This window comes from Papaver somniferum, unplaced genomic scaffold (genome assembly GCF_003573695.1).
Source record: "Papaver somniferum cultivar HN1 unplaced genomic scaffold, ASM357369v1 unplaced-scaffold_16, whole genome shotgun sequence".
Lineage (NCBI taxonomy): Eukaryota > Viridiplantae > Streptophyta > Magnoliopsida > Ranunculales > Papaveraceae > Papaver > Papaver somniferum.
Window position 1 is genome coordinate 899,855 of NW_020625486.1, and position 22,975 is coordinate 922,829.

Consider the following 22,975-nt stretch of genomic DNA (forward strand, 5'->3'; position numbering starts at 1 on the left):
CCGATCAAAAATAAATAAATACAGAAAGCCGTGTAATACAAATTCGTACCACTTTATTTATAGTATTTTATTAAAGATTCCTAAACTCAGTTTAACAAGTGTGTAGTCTATAATAAGGAATCGTGTTAGTCAGATCTGAAGTCTGAGTCTATAATCCACAAAGGAAAAAAGAAGAAGATACAATTTAAATCAAAATCATGGTAAGCTTTAATCAAAATCAAATCAAAGAGTTTCAAAAAGAAGCAAGCAGAATCGCTAGGAGCTTGAGACTCCATCTGTTACTCAACAAGCCTTTCTATGTAGCACTACGACGACAATCTATCAGATTTCAACACAACAATATTTCCAAAGAAAGAAGTACTTTTCCTATAATCCAGGATAAAAGATGGGTGATTAAGAAAAAACCACAAGTAAAGGGAAAAATATCATCGACTAACAAGAAAAACACATCTGACATAAAAGGTTAGTATTTCTTTTCTCAAACGTATACTTTTCTGTGTATGTAGTTCTTTTTTTTTTTTTTGGCTCACCGACTCTTCCAGCTACTGGTTCCTCAGTTCTTGCAGCTTCAACCGCTACCCTAGCACCCAACCCCAACTCGTCATCCTCCAAAAGTACTGTTTCTATCTCAGCTTTCGGAAATCCTAGCTCCTCTTTGGCTGGTTCTTCACTCTACAACAATGGCATTGGTGATCGCGGTAAGTTAAATCCGTTTTGCTTTTTCATGCTCATCAGTTATAAGGAGCTTAAGTGTCTGGGTCGTTCACTTGGACTATTTTATTTTGCCAACTTGGAAGTTTTTTTTTTTTTTTTTGATGGATAATAAAAATTTAGTACCGATGAGTTTCGAAACTAGGTCTAGTATCATCACCGGATGACTTTACTATTATACTACAATTTCTGGAAGTTAACTAGAAGAAACATAGTGATTGAATTTAGCATGTTGCATGCAGTACTTTAGTTTGAATTGTTTTTGTTTAGAACTTATTAAGAAGTTCTGTAGAGATGATTAAGATATATTAGCCTAACACATCTGACATACATGTAGAGATGATCCTTCCTCTGTGCTGGTTCTAGTTCTGTCCGGCTATGTAGCCTTTAATTTTTATTTATGTTGCACTTTCCTGTCCTTTTTTCTCACTCTGATAATATCTTAACCATATCTGACATACATGTTTTTGTGTAGTTTCAGGATTTTCTAGTTGTGAAAATGATGATGAGGCAAAGATGCTCCGAATCGGACTTGTATGCTCAATTTGCATCATTATTTTCATCTCTGCACCACCTTGTAACAGACCTCTTTATAAATTTACTGTATATTTTCTTTTGCCGCGTTGTAGGTCACACCTGAGGTAATCAGCTGGTCACCACGAATCACTCTCCTGCATAATTTCTTAAGTTCGGAGGTATGAATGTCTCGATGACATGATCATGTCATAGACTCAAATCTATTGTGCGCAACAAATATTGCGATGAGCTAATAAAATAATGAGATTCTGATTATTTCAGGAATGTGATTATCTTATAGCAATTGGCAAGCCTCGGCTCCAGCGTTCTAGGGCACATGATCGGAAAACAGGCAAGGCATGTATTAATACAAACAACAATGTGTTCATTTTTTATTTTATTTTTTTTTACCTTTTTTCCTATCTGTATGGGTCTTACGTCATTTAAAAGTCAGCTTTTTTGTGCTCGAATGCTTCATTTTTTAATATCCGATATACTTCTTGAATGCTTTATCAGGGAATTATAAATGATACTAGGACAAGTTTCGGTGTGTCTTTAAGCAAGGAAGAGAGTAAGAATCCTATTGTACAGGTTGGTTGCTTAGCAAGATCACATCATTCCATTTTCTTGCGAAATCTTTCAAAAATTTCTTTCTAGAGTTGATTATGAAACGTCAATCACGAATGCCACCAAAGTCAATAAACCAAGGAAAGTTGTTTGTTTTCCCACTTTTAAATTTAGCACCTATTGTGTGTACATATTTCATCATCGAACACGTGTATATAGGAAAATACGTGGAGAGCATGCAGGCAAAGTCATCAAAACACGATGACACACGCCCATAGCCAAGAAGCCTATCCCGGCGACGTAGGATCTTTGTCCGAACAAATCTAAGGGCAGAAGTTAAAAGATGCACCGAAAACACGATGTACTGCGGAGCACCAAATAACTCCCGAGGAGTTACTTTATCTCATCCCCAAAAGAAGCTAAGATCAACGGTGAAGAGAAAGTTAACTGACATGGACGTGACAGGGACAGAAGACACTTATCTGACACGAGCAGGCGCCTCAACTACCCGCATTAAACACTCTGAGCAGCATACTTGTCGATCAACCCGTGGAACGGACTAGGATGCCTCTGCGTGATCAAGTAATGAACGAAGACCTCCGCGTGATGGACACGAAACACAAGAAGATAAGGTTCCAACAGCTCTCAGAGATGGGTCCCACACTCTAACCCTATAAATACCCCCTCTCCACCAAGAGTGAGGGGATCGGAAAAATCAGGGAGAGAAGGAGAGAGAAAGATTGCGAGTGTAAGTTAGTCCTTTACAATATACAGACCTATGTAAACTCCAAAGTCGCTCGACTATCCCTGTAACCATCAAGTATATAGTGAAACAACAACCCCGTGGATGTAGGCCTTAGTGCTGAACCAAGTAAATCCCTGTCTTATTTACATTTCAGCACTTTATATTCGCCTAACGCTCCTTGAGTTTTACTTTTATACTTCGTTTTCTTTATCTTCTCCTGCGTAAACGCCCCTCGCAATGTTATTGGATGAGGCTATGATAAACCCGAGGGTTTTGAGCCAAGGAATCAATGCAATCGTATTATCAGTGTGAGATGGTACCTAGAGTGCGAACATTGTTTGTGAACATATAGATGCCTTCGTGATTTACGTGTTCACAATTTGGCACTAGAAACAGGGACTTCGTCCCGGTAAAAGATTTATCTTATCCTGTGATTTCATATTAAATTAGCATATGATTGCTCTACTTCATTAGCTCTGTCAGTATCTGCCAAAGCCATTCAAACTGGTTAAAAGATTTATTGCTTAGATCCATGGATTTACATTTTTTAGATCTCGTCTGGACTTTTCTTTCCGAAGGGTTTTTGAAAATTTCCAAAAAAAAATCTACGTGCATTTTCAAAGGGATCCTTTCACGTATCCACATATCTTCAATGAACCTGCATTTTTAAAAGTTCTCGGTGGCCCTCGGGCAGTTTTTTTTCTTGGAGTAATGAATTTTGTAAACTAACCCGATCCGCACAAACATTTCTGTTTCTCGCTGTTTGAAATTCCCTTGTGCAGAAAGAAAACGACAGCACGATTGAAAAGATGCAGGAAGCAGGAAAATCCAAAGCCTCGTCAAAGGAAGCACCAAGGACAACCCCGGTCATCACCCGGAGCAAGCAGAAAGGAGACAGAGCCAAAATAACTAGTCAGAGACAGGACACTGCGGAAATCACTTCGCCTATGAACGCTAACTCCGTTGCAGCCGCGACCCTCAGAGCAGCGGCAGCGAAGTACAGTACGGCAGCGGCAGCCCCAAAGGCTGCGGAAGCCAGCAAAACTCTTGTTACGAATCAATCTCACCAACCAAAAGAAAGGGTGGATGAATCCAACACATCAACCCGCGCACCCGCCAACCTTCGGAATGCCACCAACAAACGAACAGAATCAAACTGTGCCGGTGGGCACTCCGCCCGATTTGGAATTGCCAACAATCGAAATGAACCTCCCACCTTTAGTACAAACCATAGAAGAAGGCGGCACCATGGCCGTAGTAGCACGAGCGGGGACTCCCAATCAGGGGTCAAACCAATCACATCGACTGATGGCTGAGCTTGAAGAATTGAAGAAAGCCAGCAGGTTTACGCAGATGTTGTAGTTCTGCTGGCCAGAGAAAACCAAGATTTAAAAGACCGGATTCCCTAAGCACGAAGACCAGCCAGCAACTTGATGAGGCAAATTCAAAGGCACCAGAACCAAATCGAGACCGAAGAGTCATCGTAGCAGCCAATGGAGACACGGCTAGGGGAAGTAGCGCATCTGACCCAGATTACAATGACGGAGAGTCAGACTATCACGAGCAGAAGAGCGTAGGGCATCACCGCGCGATGGAAGAGCTACGTGATGAAATGATGGCCGAGATCAGGCAATTAAAAAGTAGACAAGGCGGGGGAAGGTTAGAAGAGGTCATGAGAGAGGCTAACTCCACGCCCCTAACTCATCGCCTGGCCAACACCCCTATTCCGCTGAAATGCCCTGTCCCGACGTTCGAATGCTATGACGGATCCAGTGATCCCGCTGCACATATTCGGTATTATAACCGTGTCTTAGCTAGATGGAGTCAGAACGACGCCGTACTCTGTAGATACTTCCCTCAAGCCTGAAGGGATCGCATTGTCTTGGTTTGATAATCTGCCGCCAGACTCCATCCACTCCTACGACCAACTCGCAGAAAAGTTCTTAAGAACTTACATGTACAACAAGACTGTTAACACCGGAATGGATAAGCTCTTTTCACTGGCAATTGGCTACAAGGAAACCACGAGGGAATACACTAACAGATGGCACAAGATCTGCCAAGCCATAGGAAGTGTGGACCCAGTGGTAAGTATCAACTGCTACAAGTGGGGATTAGACCGAATGAGTCCACTATTTGTTGAGATTCATGGAAGCGTGCCTAAGACAGAGGGAGATCTTCGAATAATTATTGAAAAGCACGCTCGTCTTGAAGAAATCCAGCGTGAAAACCCGAGGGCGTACACGCAGAGGTCTCACCGTACCAATTCAGCAGAACAAACCAATGGGGCCAAAAGGAATTGTTCAGTGGAGCGGCCTCACGAAGACAGGAAGGAACGAAGGGATGAACGACGAACAGGCGACCGAAAATTCGAAGATCAAGTTTACACGAAGCTCAACGCTAGCTATGCTCGGATCCTGCGAGAGATCAAAGGAAGGGAAAACCTGGAGTGGCCATGGTCTAAGGGAAAACAGCCCCCGAGAACCGAGAAGTCTAAAGATTACTGTGAATATCACTGCTTCAACGGACACCAGACCGAAAAATGTAAAAACCTCAAAATAATGATCCAAAAATTAATCGATGCTGGCGAGCTCAAACATTACGTACGAAAGGATGTCGCCGAGGATAGATCCAAACGAACCAAGCCAGTCCAACTTCCAGAAGGGAACCGCACAATCAACACCATCTCGTGTTCTGAAGCCGCAGGGCCCTCACTTACAGCACAGATAGGAAAGAGGTTACGGAAGCAGTTCGAAGACCGCTGCGAATTGTATAAGATCGATGGGATAGAGGTGACGAAGAGTGGATGGACTCACCTATTATTTCGATGCTGAAGATATCGAAGAAGATATGGAAGACCATAACGACCCCCTGGTCCTCACACTACCAGTGGCTGGATGTAACCTTAAAAAATCCTCATAGACGGGGGAAGCTCAGTGAACGTTCTATTCTACGACGCATTCAAACGAATGAAGCTCCATGAAGAACATCTAATGACCTCTTATTACACCATCTACGGATTCAATGGAGCACCCACAAAGCCATTGGGAGACATCGTGTTGCAAGTTGACGGGACCCATGAAAGTTAGAAACACGATTCAGCGTGGTGACGCCCCATCCCCCTACAACGCCATTATTGGACGAAAATGGTTACATAAACTCAAGGGAGTGGCGGCAACGTACTACCAATATCTCAGATTCCCAACACCTGAGGGAGTAATGGAAATCAAGGGAGATCGGGTCTCTGCAAGAGAGTGCCAAGCCACTCAGGATCGTATCAACAACGAACAAGAAGAGCAAAAAACCCGAAGAATTAAAAATAAAGAAGCCGCGAAAGAGAAGGCCATAGACCTGTTCCTCAACGAAACTACAGGAAGGGCTTGACAAAAGATGATAATGTACTAAGCACAGAACAAGTACTTCAGCAGCCAACGAAGGACAGAAACATACCAAATAGCAATCAAAGAACGTCCCAGTCCTCGGGGACCCGAAGCCGGTGTTCACGCCAGTAGAGCCCGTAAAAGAAATCAACATAGGAAGGAAGAAAACCCGAAGATGATCAGGGACCATAATGGACGAAAGAAGAGAAGATTCTCTAACCAAATTACTTAAAGAATACGCGGATGTATTGCCTGGAACTAGGAGATATGCCGGGGATTGACCCGAAAGTAATCCAACACGAGCTACGCATCATCCAGGCACACCCCGTTCAGGCAGAAAATTAGAAAAGTTGCACCAGAGTATCATAAGGCAGTGGAAAAAGAACTTCGGAAACTACTAGACGCAGGATTTATCAAGGAAGTCAAGTACCCTACATGGATCTCTAACATGGTCGTCGTTCCTAAGAAAAATGGAGGGTTAGGAATATGCATCGATTTTACTAACCTCAACAAGGCATGTCCAAAGGACAGCTATCCCCTGCCAAGCATAGATCAGCTGGTAGAAGCAGTAGAAGGATATGAAGAACTGTCATTCATGGATGGACATTCTGGCTACAACCAAGTAGCCCTGGCAGAAGAAGATCAGCCACACACAGCGTTCTACACCCCACATGGCCTTTATTGCTACACTAGAATGCCCTTCGGACTTCGAAACGCAGGGGCAACATACCAAAGAATGGTCGATGCTATCTTCAGGCCATGGATTGGTAGTACCTTAGAAGTCTACGTTGACGATATGCTCGTCAAAAGTAAGCTGCGCAAAGATCACCACCAGGATCTGAGAGATATCTTCGAAGCAATGAGAAAACATCACATGAAAGTGAATCCAGAGAAATGTACTTTCGGCGTCACCTCGGGGAAATTCCTCGGGTATCTGGTAACAAAAAGGGGCATTGAGGTAGACCCAGTAGAAGATTCAGGCCATAGTAGAAATGCCATCCCCGAAGAATTTAAAAGAAGTGCAGAAACTCAATGGGTCCATCGCAGCCTTGGGCAGATTTATTGCCCGATCCTCGGACAAATGCAAACATTTCTTCAATATTCTCAAAAAAGGGAGCAAGTTTGAATGGACCGCAGAATGCGAAGAAGCCTTCCAAAAAATCAAAGAACACCTAGCTTCAATTCCGATCCTGCAGAAGCCGGATCCTGATGAGGTTTTGGCATTGTACATAGCAGCAACAGAAGACGCAGTCAGCGCAGTGTTGGTCAAAACCAATACGAAGATAGAACACCTATCTATTACGTCAGTAAGACCCTCAATTCTGCGGAAAGGAACTACACAAAGATCGAACAGCTTATCCTAGCATTGGTATGGGCTACTCAAAAGCTGAGAACCTACTTCCTAACTCACTTCGTCCGGGTCCCATGCAAAGCACCACTGGAAGCAGTCCTCAAAAGCGCGGGAAAAGTGGGCAGAATAGCCAAGTGGAACACCCACCTGGACCAATTCAACATCATTCATGAAATTCAACATTCTCGAAAATCCCAAGTTTTGGCGGATTTCTTAGCAGACCTCCCCCTGGACAACGACGAAGAGATTAAGGGAATACCAGAAGCCGAGGAAGAAAGCAAGGATCCAATGGATATCCTCGAACCCGCGAGTCAAAGACAATGGGAAGTCTTCGTCGACGGTTCCAAAAATAAGGAAGGAGCAGGAATAGGCATTGTCATCACCACCCCAACCGGAGAAAGGATTGTACAGGCACTCAGGTTAGAATTCAAAGAGCATACCAACAACATCGTCGAATACGAGGCAGTCGTACATGCCCTCCGTGTAATAATAGAAATGGGGGTAACCGATGTAAGACTGACAAGTGATTCGCAGCTTGTCATACGGCAAATAGGGCTCGAGTACAATGTGTACGATGACACCCTCTCAGCTTACATGGCCTTGGTCCAAACATTGGCATCACAAATTCCGAACATCAAGTTCCGGCACTTATGCAGAAGGGATCTCAGGCACGCGGATGCCCTAGCATATATATCATCCATGCTGAAGGATAAAAGCGTCGAAGCTATTAAAATAACAAGGGTATACGAGCCTTCGATTGCATCTCAATTCTCCTTCGCTACCAATCAAGATACAGTGGAAGAAAATATCGAAGACCAGGTAGGAGAAGACATCCATAACGATTTTGACGAAGAAGATATCCTGTCAAGAGCAAATCAAGACGAAGACTTCAGCAACGAAGATGATTGGAGAATGGTGATCCATGCGTTTCTCGAAAAGGGAAGCTTACCCGCGGATCATAAACAAGCTAGGAAAATACTCTCCAAAGTAGGAAGATATGATCTCCGGGATGGGGTCCTGTACAAGAAATCCTTCCTCGGACCGTTACTACGTTGCTTATCCCGGAAAGAGGGGCATCGAATTCTAAACGACATCCATTATGGTGACGCAGGGAATCATAGCGGCATGAGATCACTAGCCGACAAAGCAAAAACGCAAGGATATTACTGGCCCACAATGATACAGGATGCCGCAAGGATGTCCCGACGGTGTGAAGAATGTCAGCGCTTCGCCAAAAAGATACACGCGCCGGCAACAATGTTAAATTCTGTAGATAGCCCGTGGCCATTTGCAAAATGGGGCATAGATATCGTCGGGCCTTTCGTCGAAGGGTCAGGGAAAAGACGATTTTTGATAGTAGCCACGGACTACTTCAGTAAATGGGTGGAAGCTAAAGCCTTAGCCAGGATCAGAGACGTGGATGTGTTTACTTTCATATTCCAGAACATCATTTGCAGGTTCGGCATACCAGCAGAAATCGTGTCCGATAATGGTAAGCAATTACAGGGGAAAAACATAGACATGCTCTTCGATACTTTCAAATAAGGAAAACAAATCCACCCCCATATACCCTCAAAGCAATGGACAGGCGGAAGCCACTAACAAGACCCTCGCCCTTATCCTCAAAAAACAATTAGACGAACATAAGGGGCGATGGTGTGAACAGTTGCATAATGTGTTATGGGCATACAGAACAACAAGAAGATCTGCCACTGGGGAATCCCCGTTTCTCCTCACTTATGGAGCTGAAGCAGTCATCCCAACAGAGATCCTCATGCCAACCACAAAGACCGAAGCATGGGAGAAAAATCTCACAACAGACATGATGTTAGAGAGATTGGACGATCTAGAAGGAAGAAGGGAAGCAGCATTGCAGAAGATGGAAAATTATCAACGAAGACTAGCAAGGGAGTACAACAAAAAGGTAAAGCTTCGAAATTTTGTAGAGGGGCAGTATGTGTTGAGAACAATCCCACAGTATCAACGAGAAAAGAATGGGGAAAGTTAGCACCTACGTGGGGAGGACCTTTTATAATACACGACATTGCGGGAAACGGTTCCTACTACCTTCGCAATCTGAAAGGCGAGGTCCTCCGGCATCCTTGGAATGCTAAGTGGCTTAAACATATTACCCATAGGAGCAACGCAGCTTTGCATCTGCGTGAAGAAGACCAGAAGAAGAAGGCAGCGTGACCGCTCTACATGTTTCTATCTCTGGACGAGGAATTGCAGGCCTCAACCTATCAATCAAACAAGCTTTCTAAAATTCAAGTAAACAAAACCTATCAACAATATTGGGGAAAGTAGTTAATCTACAATCTCTCAGGGCTCCCCCATCAGTGTCCATAAGTGTAAGACCAGGGGGAAGGCACCCAGCAGAAAGAGATACCCAACCAATCTTAAGGCAACGGGTCGACGGAATGGGTGTATGTAAATATTTTAACCCCATATCCTAGAACGTTGCCTCGGCCCCCACCGTCTGGGAATCCTCTGGCCAAGGGTTCGCCAGCGGGGTGACAGGTCTCAAGACGATCACGAAGGTACCTCCCTTCGGTATCGCCAAACCCAAACAAAAAACTCTTCTTTTGTTTTTAGCGTCCTTCATCACAATGCTTAAAATAAACAACAAACTGATATTGCAGGTATATCAAAAAAATGATCCATTTCATAAAGGTTGGTTACAAAAAGCGGCAAGGCCAATACAAGGAATACACATCAAAATATTCTTTTTACAAAATACTAGCAAAATCTAACGGAAGGATAATGATGCCGCGGTCTCTACTTAGATGATGCCGCCCCATCAGCAGGGTTGTTCCGAAGAGTTGAAGGGACGCTCCCACCAGATGAGGGTCCCGAGGAGCCAGGCAAGGAGCAGGTACTGGACGACGCGGATAGCTCTTCACGAGGCCATGCTCGGTCTTAAGGCCAAGCTCAATCTTCTCCAGCATCTTGTTTGTCTCCTCAGCCAATTGACACCGAGCCTTATGCATAATAACTGTCGTCCGCTTGGGCTTGGGATAACAACGAAGATAGACGATTCACTTCTTTAGAAGCAGCACCAACGGCCTCCTCGCGGGATGCCGCCAAACTCTTAAAATGATTAGTCTGTTCTTCCTGCTGCGCTAAGGAAGATTGAGCCTTTTCAAATTTTTCATTTGCAACGCGGAGTTGTCCCTCGAGCTCTGAAAAAGACAACACCAGGGAGTTAGCACAGAAAAGACACAATCACACTCGATGAAATAGGGTTATACCTTCGACACAAGCCGAAGCCTCTTCATACTCATTAACAACCGCATCTCGCGCTTCATCAAGATGGTCATATTCCGCGGATAATTTCTTATAATCTAGTTGAAGGTTGGTGAGAGTAAATTGACTGGCATCTAATTCTACCTGCTTCATCGAATCCATGTGACGAAGGTGGTTGACTTCGTTGTTTATCTCTGATACCCCTTTGCTAAGTCTGTACATACATACTTCAAGATTTCTCTCAGACTCAGCCTGGCGAGCTATTTCAGCGCGAGACGCAGCAAGGGCTTGCTTAGAGCCCCAACTTCGGCTCGGGCATCGTCCCTTTCTCTGGTAAGACACACATGCTCTCCTTAACTCCCGGAAAAGGAAGGGAGCGAGCCTTTCGTAATTCCTCTTCCAGAAGATGTATCCTAGACTCCAACAATGAAGTGCGCTCACGGGATTCCCGCAGATTCTCACGTGTCCACAGCAGCGTACCATTGAACAAAGTACGGTCATGGTTATACAGATTCTGCATATCAACCATTTGAACATGCCTTGCGCGCCACCTCAGCCCGAGCGTCCCACTTTTTGGCTTCGCTCTTAATTTTCTCGACCAGCTCTTTGATACGAGATTTTTGCCGTGCCCTTTCGTTTCGAAGCCATATCAGCTCGGGGACGCCACCCACTGGAGATAGGGTGGGGAGACTCAGACAGAACAACTAAGTAATATAGAGGAATTACGACGCACTGCGAGGGTAAAAGAGGAAAAAGAACCAAACCTGTGAAAGCTGAAACTTGGCCGCGAGTTTGCTCTAACTCAGCGCGAACGGCAGCAAGCTCTGAACGAAGACCAGCCTCCGCTTCACCCAGCCTTTCTTTCTCTTTAAGGCTTTTCTTCAGTTCTTCTATTTCCACCTCAGCCGCAGATAATTCCTTTTCTCTGTGACGAAGCTTAGCCTCCAGCTTCAAAGATTTCGCTTTAAAGAATTGATACATCACATGGTTACAATGCTCACTCCTCATCATCTACACATCAAAACGGCAAACATTATTACACCGAAGGATTCAATCGTCACGAAGAGATATGTACGAAGACTTACCTCCAAGACACGCTGCTGAGGAAAACCATATTGGTACCCATCGGCTATGGCCATCATATCCGCGACAGAAGTAGGAGGCTCCGATACGAGGGTAGCTTCGGGAACACTCAAGCTTTTCCCCCACATCTCAGATACCCGCGCCTTGGAAGATAGTTCCATCATCCGACGGGTATAGCATCGGAATCCTTTTCACCAGCAACCACCGGGGCAGGATGAGGGACAAACACAGACCCTTTTTCTTGAGCCAATCCATTATGGCGTCCTCACCCTCAAACGTCAGCGAATGAGGGAAATCCTCGGAAGGCGAGTCAACCACGGACTTCCCCTTTGCTGATATTGCCCCATCAGCACAAGTTTCGGCATCAACATGCGCATCATGATCATCCGCGCCCCATCCTGAAACAGCGTCTTCCTTACCAGAACCCCCGAGCACATCCCAATCATCATTGGGGGAAAGCAGAGAGAAGTCTTCAGGAAAATCGAGAGCATCGTCAAAGAGTTCCCCTGCGGAATAAATCCTGTCAAAAGAGAACTCTTGAGAAATGGTGGGGAGAGTTTCCGCAGCATCACCAGCAGGAACAGACATATCAGCGATAACACTGCCGTCAGCTACCGCGGCATTATTTCTCCCTCATCACCATCACAACCCGCACCAATCTCCTCCTCGACATTAGAGGGGAAGTATCAGTGCGTTCTTCCCCATCAGAAATCTCCTCATCCTCGGCAAACTCTTCGTTTACCGGACTGGTAACTTCTTCATGAACCTCAGCCTCACCCGTCACAATGGTAGAAGACTGCTTCGGCCCAATCTTTTTCTTCTTCGACACCTGCAAACCAACACGTTCCACAAAAGATTTTTTTTTCGAACAGTTTGATTTTAAAAAGGAGGGAGGCGCGGCCAGAATCTGCATACCTTGGCAGTAGTGGCACTCTTCGGTGGAAGTATAGCACCAGAACCTTCCTCCTCGTCTCCTTCAACGACGTCGAGGGCATAAGGAAAGTTCATGCCTTCGAAATTTAAACGCCATGGACAGAAATCTCCATAACGAGCAGGAGGAGATTCACGTGGCCTGCTACTCTCAGAAGGACGCCAACCGCGCGGACCGGGAATCCAACTGTACGCCCAAGGACCAACAATTTCAATAACAGTAGCGTGCCACTCATAATCATGGTCACGCTTGATCCTCTCATGTGCCGGAAAAAGTTTCCGCTGAATAGACCCCTCGGTGCCTGGAACATACTTCAGTTTGGCATCGCTCACCTCACTTAACAGACGAATTTCTCCCCGAGGAGCAGCGAGATTCCGAAGGCTAACACTCCACGGTTTACGGTTCCTACTATTGACGTAATCACCGAAGGAGTTGTTGAAGTTTGCAGGAGTATACCATTCCCTCTCCGCGGGATTTGGAACATAACACGTCATCGTCGTCTCCCCCTTACTCTGCAGATAACACTCCCTCAGTGCACGGAGATAATTCCCCGATAATTGCGACACAGAACGACTGTGAGTATTGGTGGAAGAGCCTTCACGACCAGCAAGAACATCGTAATAAAAGGAGTCACCATACTTGTACAACGGCAGCATAAGACCCACCTCGAAGGCTCCAACCGTAGTCAACAATTGAAACTCATCAAATTAATACTTCGAGATGAGCTCATAAGTAATATCATCCTCAGGGGCATAGAAACGAACCTCGAAGGCTTGAACTCATGCTTTTCCTTGAAAACTTCAAGGTCAATATGTTTGAACGTAACTTTCTTCTTGCTGACCGAAACGCTGCGTATCACCGGGGAAGCCTCATTCTCTTCTGCGGGATCAGATGAACCAATAAAAGCCTCGGAAGCTCTTCTTTTCAAAGAAGGATTCTTAGAAGACTCATCTCTCGGACACCACCTTTGGTGTTCTTCCCTTTGAAAGAAAGTACTGGAGGTGGCGGCAGAGGGTGCTGCACGGGCACTACTGAACGTAGAGGAGGAACATCAAAGGCAACAGCACGAGGAGGTGTCTGCGTACACCTAACGTCATCACGAGGACGAGAAACCGCACGATCGGCAGCGTTTCGAGACCCGGAATGATTTTTTGAGGGACCCTCTTTCCTAGGAGGAGAGGCCTTCGACCCAGAAGAAGAAACTCCAATACCACGGGGATCCATTTGAGACTCTCTGCGCGGAGGGGATCTCGGTAGACTAGAACCCGGAGTTTGATAAGGAAGCCCCGGACGGTCAGACATGGCTGCGAAGAGGTACAACATAAACAAGTTAGAAACAAACACAAGGACATCACCAAAGATCAAAAAACCACAAAATTAGCAGTCCATCTCAACATAGCACAGAAACCCTAAAACTAGCATACATGCTTGAAATTCTCCAAAACCCTAAAATCCTAAACTCAAAAGTCCAATCAAATACAAGTAAAACAATGGCCTCCTCGATTTGAGACGAAGAACAGGGGAAAACTAGCATACAAGCATTAAAAGAGGTTTTTCATCACAAACAAGGGACGACAGTAGCAGAAATAGGAGGCTACGATACGATCAACAGCAAAAAAATTTCAATCAACACAGCTTAAAACAACAAGAACAAAGAGAAGAAACCTTACCACCACAAACAACAGCAGGAAGAGGACAACAATCAGAAACAAAGAAGAAGCGAGCGTGATTAATGTTAAGGCAGAGACAATTTAATGGTTGAAGAACAAAGAATGAAGACTGACAGGGAGAATGAAATTAAGTTTCAAGGAGAATGAAATTAATTCTTCTTCTCTCCTTAATATACTCGAAAGAAAGAGAAGGAAATTAATGGAGGAATGGGAAATGTGCCCATTAAATGAGCATTTAATGCACGAATAAGAAACATGCCCAAGTATCTAGGAGAAGTTATTAGGAGAGAGGAAGAATATGTAACGTCTGTTTTCTTCAATGCTCCCACTAAACATTCAAGCCCGAAGAAAAGGGGCAAATTGTGTGTACATATTTCATCATCAAACACGTGTATATAGGAAAATACGTGGAGAGCATGCAGGCAAAGTCATCAAAACACGATGACACACGCCCATAGCCAAGAAGCCTATACCGGCGACGTAGGATCTTTGCCCAAACGAATCTAAGGGCAGAAGTTAAAAGATGCACCGAAAACACGATGTACTGCGGATCACCAAATAACTCCCGAAGATTTACTTTATCTCATCCCCAAAAGAAGCTAAGATCAACGGTGAAGAGAAAGTTAACTGACATGGACGTGACAGGAGCAGAAGACACTTGTCTGACACGAGCAGGCGCCTCAACTACCCGCATTAAACACTCTGAGCAGCATACGTGTCGATCAACCCGTGGAACGGACGAGGATGCCTCTGCGTGATCAAGTAATGAACAAATACCTCCGCGTGATGGACACAAAACACAAGAAGATAAGGTTCCAACGGCCCTCAGAGATGGGTCCCACACTCTAACCCTATAAATACCACCTCTCCACCAAGAGTGAGGGGATCGGAAAAATCAGAGAGAGAATGAGAGAGAAAGATTGCGAGTGTAAGTTAGTCCTTTACAATATACAGACCTATGTAAACTCCAAAGTCGCTCGACTATCCCTGTAACCATCAAGTATATAGTGAAACAACAACCCCGTGGATGTAGGCCTTAGTGCTGAACCATGTAAATCCCTGTCTTATTTACATTTCAGCACTTTATATTCGCCTAACGCTCATTGAGTTTTACTTTTATACTTCGTTTTCTTTATCTTCCCCTGCGTAAACGCCCCTCGCAATGTTATTAGATTAGGCTATGATAAACCCGAGGGTTTTGAGCCAAGGAATCAATGCAATCGTATTATCAGTGTGAGACGGTACCTAGAGTGCGAACATTGTTTGTGAACATATAGATGCCTTCGTGATTTACGTGTTCACACTTATATTGTTCTTATGCATATCTGAAACAGGCAATTGAAAAACGAATTTCAGTATTTTCTCAAGTTCCAGTAGAAAACGGAGAGCCTATTCATGTTTTAAGGTATTGCTTTCTTAAGAAAGGCTTAATTACTGTAATCTCTTAGACTGACATGTTCCACTATTAAGTGCCTAACATCTGCTATACAGGTATGAAAAGAATCAGTACTTCAGGCTACATAGCGACTACTTTTTGGACACCGTGAGTTGTTTTTCCACAATGCTTTGTTTCAGTTTTTCCTTTTCCAGATTTGGTTTCATAAAATGGAATTCTTTTTTGGGTGCAGAACCAGATAAACTTCAAGGAAAGTGGAGGTCAGCGAATGGCAACAATGCTCATGTATTTGAGCGATAATGTGGAAGGAGGAGAAACTTACTTCCCCATGGTTAGTTCACTGCAAAGATTTACTGCACTAAGTCATAGTACAACACGCAATTGGTTCTGCCAGGGAGTTAACTGCAAAGAATTTCAGGCTGGAACAGGAAAATGTAGCTGTGCTGGAAAAATGTTAAAGGGGTCGTCTGTAAAACCGATTGAAGGAGATGCAGTTCTTTTCTGGAGCGTGGTTTGTTTCTACTACTCCGGAACAATATCTTTTCTTATATTTCCTATGCACAAAAATTTAGCATGAAGCTGTTTAGTTTCCGTTCTACAGACCTTAGCAACAGAGTTGACCAGTCTATTAGGGTTGTGGTTTTGGTATGTTCATGAACTGAAGTTAAACCGTTGCGTTGCATAGGACGTACTGCATGTTTATATAACAACCAAATTTCTAACCAGTTTAAACTGTGTGGAAAAATTTAATGTCGGTTTCTTTTTTGTAGGGACTTGATGGGAAGGTAGATCCAAAGAGTGTACATACAGGATGCGAAGTCTTATCAGGAGAGAAATGGTGTGCTACGAGATTGATGAGGCAAAATAAATACACACTAATTCCTCTTCAACTGCCAGCTAGCGGATTTAAAACATCTTGAGCACATCTAATATATACACCTTTATGTAGTAAATTTGACTAGCAAACCCAAATTGTTATTATATCCAAAATTAAGAAGAAATTAAAGAGAAAATATACAGAATTGTTATTAAGAAGAAATTAAAGAGAAAATATTAAGGATGAAGTTTGAGACGGAATATCTTGGTGATGGCAAAAACGGATTAATTCAGATAGATCTTACTAAACCACTCAAAATATAGGCATGCTGTTGTGATGCCCAAACCTGTTGACAGTGCCTATTTGGGATGCGCAGCTTGGAGCTTTGGCATATCTGGCATGAAAGAAACCCGAGTGATTTTTGAAATAAGATGCAGATTTTATGTTAATGCTGACATGAAATCTTCTCTCGTTACTTCAAATCAAGTATTATTCAAAGTTCATTTTGTAATTGTATTGATTTTTAGTTAATGCAGTGGTTCACGTTACACATGCATGTACGACTTTGATGTCTTTTCTTTGTCAAACCATTGACCTCATTCGTGTGTACTTGATATTCGACTTCCGTAGATTTATAAGGCTGCTGTTAGTTAGGTGCCCGAGAATATGTGGCTGCCCTTCTGGTTATTTTGGTATAAAGTGCAGAAGAGCTAGCGCATTCAATGAGGATTATTGGGTGTACTTGAGCTGCCTAATTCTCCTAAAATTTTATGGTGCATGCTACGATGCTAATGCTACCTTGGTTTGCATTAGCAAGATGTAATAATATGTGTACTTCGGCACAAGCGAGCTAACATAGACAGGGGCTAGTTTGCCAATGGATGAAGTAAATCAACCTTATTTTTCTGTTGTAATTTTTGGTTTTTTCCCAATTTATTAGGGCTGCTATAATAAGGTTGCCTCAAAAATATATGGGGTGCCCTTTTGGTCGAGCAAAAATAGATTATCTTCCCCTTAAACCTTGATAAATAAATCTCCTGCGTTAAACGGTGATGGAACGCTTGCTTTCTGTTGGCCAAAATAAGCCTTTTATAAAGTAGAAGCTATATATATATATATATATATAAGGTGAGGACACTTGGCAAAGTTTAATTAGTACAAATACTCGTCCTGCCCAACCCATAGATGGAAGACTATTCTCAGTTTATTACACTTTATTTATGGGATAACACTTGTATGCAGAAAACCGTGTAATACAAATTTATAACACTTTATTTATGGGATGATAAAGATTCTTAATCTCAGTTTAACATATAAGCCGTATTAATATGTATATAGAAGTCCATAATAAAGAAACCTAATCCACGAAGAGTACATAAATTACATAATTCAATTTTAAAAACTAAAAATAAAATCATGGTAAGCTTTAATCAAGATCAAATCAAAGAGTTTCAGAAAGAAGCGAGTAGGATTGCTAGGAGCTTGAGACTCCATCTGTTACTCAAAAAGCCCTTCTATGTAGCATTACGACGATCTATCAGGATTCAGCAACACAATATAATCAAAGAAAGAAGTACTTCTGCAATCCAGGACCAATATTTGTTGATTAAGAAAAAACGCCAAGCGAAGCGAAAAGTATCGACCAACAAGAAAAACACATCTCGCGTGAAAGGTTCGTAATTTCTTTTCTCAAACGTATGTTTTTCTGCATCTATAGTTTTTTTTTGGCTCACCAACTCTTGTAGCCAGCAGCTCGTCTTGCAGCTTCGACCGCGACCCTATCACGCAACTCCAAAACTACTGTTTCTATCCCAGCTCTCCAAAATCCTAGCTCCTCTTTGGCTGGTTCTTCATGCTACAACAATGGTATCGGTGGTGGCAGTAAGTTCGAGCCGTTTTGGTTTTTCATGTTGTTAGTTTTGTTTCAATTATAAGGAGATTGAGTGCCTTTGTCTATAAAGGATTTATAGAAATATATTTGCTTTTTCAATTTAGTGCTGTTTTGGTGGCAGTAAGCTCGTCTTTGTCTATTAAGTATCTCCGCTTTGACTGAATCTTATTTTGCCAAATAGAAATATATACTTTTTTTCCCTTTTTTGATGGATATAAAGGATTTGGTACCCATGAGTTTCGAACCCAGGTCTAGTATCATCACTCGATGACGTTAACTTGAAGTTGAAGAAACATGGAGATTCAATTTTAACATGTTACATGAAGTAGGGAGTCGGGACTAATATTAGCCTAACATATCTGACACACCTGTAGGAAGGATCCTTCCTCTGTGCTGGTTCTAGTTTTGTATCAGGCTCCGTAGCCTTCGTTTTTTCTTTATATTGCACTTTCCCTTCCTTTTTGCCCACTCTGATAATATCTCGTCCATTTTCCTCAGAAGAACATGTCTGACATACGTGTTTTTGTGTAGTTTCAGGATTTCCTCATTGTGAAAATGAGGATGAGGCAAAGATGCTCGGAACCGGATTAGTATGTTCAGTTTGCAGCTTCATTTTCATTTCTGCACCACCTTGTGGCTGAACTCTTTATGCATTTACTTTATATTTTCATTTACCGTGTTTTAGATCAAACTTGAGATTATCAGCTCGGCACCACGAATCACTGTCCTACATAATTTCTTAAGTTCGGAGGTATGAATATCTCAATTACATGATCATGTCAAAGACTTAAAACTATTGTGTGCAAGATATTGCAATGAACTAGAAAAGAATGAGATTGTGATATTATATTGCAGGAATGTGATCATCTTATAGCAATTGGCAGGCCTAGCCTCCAGCATTCTAGAGTACGGGACGCAAAAACAGGCATGGTATGTAATACTATGTATTACAATGGATCTAGCTTTCTAATGTATGCTGCCTTCATTTTTTTGTGCTCGAATGCTTCATGTCTTAATATCTTGATTTATTTCTTGAATGCCTTTTCAGGGAATTGTGAGTGATGCTAGGACAAGTTTCGGTATGTTTTTAAGCAAGGCAGAGAGTAAGAATCCTATTGTAGAGGTTGGTTCCGTAGCGTGCTCACATTTATTGCATTTCCTTGCAAAATCCTTCAAAAAATATTGTAGAGTCGGCTATGAAACGGGAACGCTAATCACAGATGCCTCCAAAGTCCCATGAAATTTGCCTGTTACCCCGCTTTTTAGTTTAACAATTATATTTTTCTTAAAGAAATGCTTATTTACTCTAATTTCTTATACTTATCAGTTACATTTTAAGTGCCTTACATCTGGAATACAGGTACGAAAAGAATCAGTACTTCAGGCTACATAGTGACTAGTTTACTGACACAGTGAGTTATTTTTCTACACAACTTTGTTTTAGTTTTTCTTTTTCTCTTTTCTTTTCCTTGATTTGGTTTCATAAATTGGAATTTTATTTCTGGGTACAGACACCTTTCGAATTATCTGGAGGTCAGCGAATAGCAACAATGCTCATGTATTTGAGTGACAATGTGGAAGGAGGAGAAACTTACTTCCCCATGGTGAGTTCAAATTAAAGAGTTCCAGCAGTTCCAGTATCTATAGCATGAAAAATATTCTGTCAGTGTGTTAATTGCAAATGATTGTAGGCTGGAACAGGAAAATGTAGTTGTGCTGGAAAAATGTTGAAGGGTCCGTTCATCTGTAAAACCGATTAAAGGAAATGCGGTTCTTTTCTGGAGCGTGGTAGGTTTCTACTACTCTGGAATGTTGTATTATATTTTGTATATCTAATAATCACACAAACATAGCATTAAGCTTGTTCAGTTGCGTTTCTTAGAGGCCTTAGCAACCGAATTAACCCCAGTCTAATTAGAGTTGTCATTTTGGTTTTGTTCATGAACTTGATTGAAATTCTTTCGTAGGACGTACTACAAGCCTCATATAGCAAATTTTTAACAAGGTTAAACCCTGTGTCCGTTTAGGGGGTTATTGTCGAACTAGCAATAACATATGTTGATTGTTTTCTTTTTAGGCACTTGATGGGAAGGAAGATCCGAAGAGTGTACATACAGGATGTGATGCCTTATCAGGAGAGAAATGGTCTGCTACGAAATGGATGAGGCAAAATAAATATTGCTGATTTCTCTTTAATTCACCTGCACAACTTGGGCACATCTAACAGATACAATTACTTTTTCTTAGTAATCTTGATTAACCTCAGATAGTGATTTCCCAAATCTCGGATAACATAGTGATTTCCCAAGAGCTTATTCATTCTTTTAAGAAAAAGAAAATCAAACATACTGGAATGGGTATTAAAATATACATGTCTAAGACTTTTGATAGGGTAAATTGGGATTTTCTAATTTCTTCTACGAAAGCTTTTGGTTTTGATCAAGTTTTTTGTAATCTAATTTTCAATGTGTCTCAACGACATCTATAGCTGTATTGCTTAATGGGAGTCCTGAAAGATTTTTTAAACCTTCCAGAGGTCTTAGACAGGGAGATCCACTATCTCCTTATATGTTCATTATTTGTATGGAGATCTTTTCTAGACTCGTTCTAACTAGTAAAGAGTAAAAAGCTATCCATGGTATCAAGTTAACCTCTTAGAACAATCTCATTTCCCACTTATTTTTTTGCAGATGATTGTCTTCTTTTTAGTAGAGTAGACCTAATAATGACACAATATCCTACAAATCATAGAAACTTTTAGTAAAGCTTCTGGTCAGTTAATCAACTTTGATAAATCAAGGATCTTCCTTAAAAAAAGGTCAACCTAAACATCGGAGAATGATTTGCAAGCTGTTGAAGATCAAATGAATAGACTTAAAGAATTCATATCTAGATACTCCTTAAACTGTCAAGATTTAAGAAGGATATAACTCCTACCTGTACATTTGGTTGTATGGAACCTGAATCCATTGCACATCTCTTCTTATATTGTCCATTTGCTAAAGCTGTTTGGGCCACAAATCCTTATCCAGTAGAATTACACTTCAACATTTCTACTACCTTCTTAGATTTCTGTAAATAATGGATGGGAAAAGATAATCCAATTATTCATATAGAAATTATTATGACTAAGATCTGGTTTAGCTGGAAAGAGAGATGCAATAGAACATTCGGTAAATATCAACAAACCCATAATCAACTAGATTTAAAAATCCAAAGATACTGGTGTTCTGGCATAATGATAAATGACAAGCTCCGAGAGCTGGTCAAAAAAGATTAACCTTGATCAACTTAGATTTCAATGGATGTTCCGCAGGGAGAAATGTTGCAGGAAACTTCGAACAAGGTAGAGCAGGAGCAATTATAACCTCATCTCCAGAAGAAGCAGAAGCGCCAGGACTCCTACAAGCAGCTCAGTGGGATAATGAGGAAAGTCTCTCAAATTTCAGTGTGGGGGGAGACTGCAAAAATCTTTTTGACTATCTGAATGGGATACCGTCTCAAATTACTTGGCAGAATCAGACCATCACGGACGAAGTTAGAAGAGAGTTTAATTTTTGTCAAAAAAAATTGGGTTGCTTTTATATACCAAGAACAACAAACAGTGTAGTTGATATACTGGCTAAGGAAGCTAAATCCTTTAGAAATATTCTCAACTAGAGAAATGAACCTCCACCATGTATTAAATTTGCTTTAGAAGTAGATAAATTAAATGTTCGGGTTGAATCTAATAGCCCAACATCCGATGACTCTACGCAGCTTGATGAACGGGTTACTAACTCCTTAAGTTAGTCTTTTTTTTTTTTTTTTAACTTACAAAAATAAATTTGGATATAATTTAAACACGTGATTCTTCCGATCAAAAATGTTAACACGTGATATTTAAATGTCACCGAGTAACTTTTAAGTACGTTTGATATCGGAAAATTTTATTAATTACGTTCAGCGAAACTTACTTTAAATGCTCCTCTGAGTCAGATGTCAATTATAATTGCTTCCGAAATTTTGGGGATATTATAATTGTCTCCGTCAGACGCAATTGAAAACTGCACTCGATTCCAGAACCTTATGATCTCTGACCCGTTATATTCGGGAAGCCAGTCGCCAGGTTTGGTTGCTCTTTTGGTTTTCTCACTTTCACCTTATTTACGCCCTCGCTCTATGCTTCATGATTTCTCCATATAGTTTGGATTTTTAAACGATGACTGATGATGCTTTTGGTGGTCTTAAATATTTTAAAATGATGAATTGGCATATGTTGGATTAGAAACACAATGTTGTTGATGATGGTATTGCATCAGTAAACTGTTGATGTAGATAACCATGCAATCTCGACTATGAGTTATCCAAAGAAACTTGTTATTTTTTTTTCTTGAATCAAAAGCAATGGGTTAAAGTCACCTTTCGACTGAAACAGCCCTCTTGTGCCACTGCCACCTACATTGAGCTTCTTACACTTGATAAGGGCATAGGTTAGAGTGATACGGGCACACGTTAGGGTTATGGAGCTAGTATAAATAAACTAGCTACATGTGGGAAAATGTGTTTTCTCTCTTACAACACTAAACCCCGCCGCCTTCTCTGGTTTTGGATCTGTATCCATTATCCTGCAAGAATTTTCCTTTCATTTTTGGATTTTATCTCCGTCTCACCAAATGGATGATCCTCGTA

The 22,975-nt window shown here is 41.9% G+C and overlaps 1 protein-coding gene and 1 pseudogene across 1 annotated transcript; both read left to right on the plus strand.

Moving 5' to 3' along the window:
- Positions 1-385: 385 nt before the first annotated feature.
- LOC113337385 (prolyl 4-hydroxylase 1-like) lies at positions 386-16,576 on the plus strand. Its single transcript, XM_026583076.1, has 11 exons — positions 386-389; positions 543-698; positions 1,187-1,245; positions 1,341-1,406; positions 1,510-1,584; positions 1,744-1,818; positions 15,535-15,605; positions 15,692-15,743; positions 15,835-15,927; positions 16,015-16,107; positions 16,367-16,576. Exons 1-11 carry the CDS (start codon positions 386-388, stop codon positions 16,514-16,516), a joined length of 894 nt encoding a protein of 297 aa, XP_026438861.1. The 3' UTR covers positions 16,517-16,576.
- A 1,253-nt stretch (positions 16,577-17,829) lies between these two features.
- Positions 17,830-20,489, plus strand: LOC113337386 (annotated as a pseudogene).
- Positions 20,490-22,975: the final 2,486 nt, after the last annotated feature.

Coding starts and splice junctions, on each gene's coding strand:
- LOC113337385 (XM_026583076.1), top strand. Junction 1,585..1,743: donor ATGATCGGAAAACAGGCAAG/GCATGTATTAAT, acceptor ATGCTTTATCAG/GGAATTATAAATGATACTAG. Junction 15,744..15,834: donor GCGACTACTTTTTGGACACC/GTGAGTTGTTTT, acceptor GTGCAGAACCAG/ATAAACTTCAAGGAAAGTGG.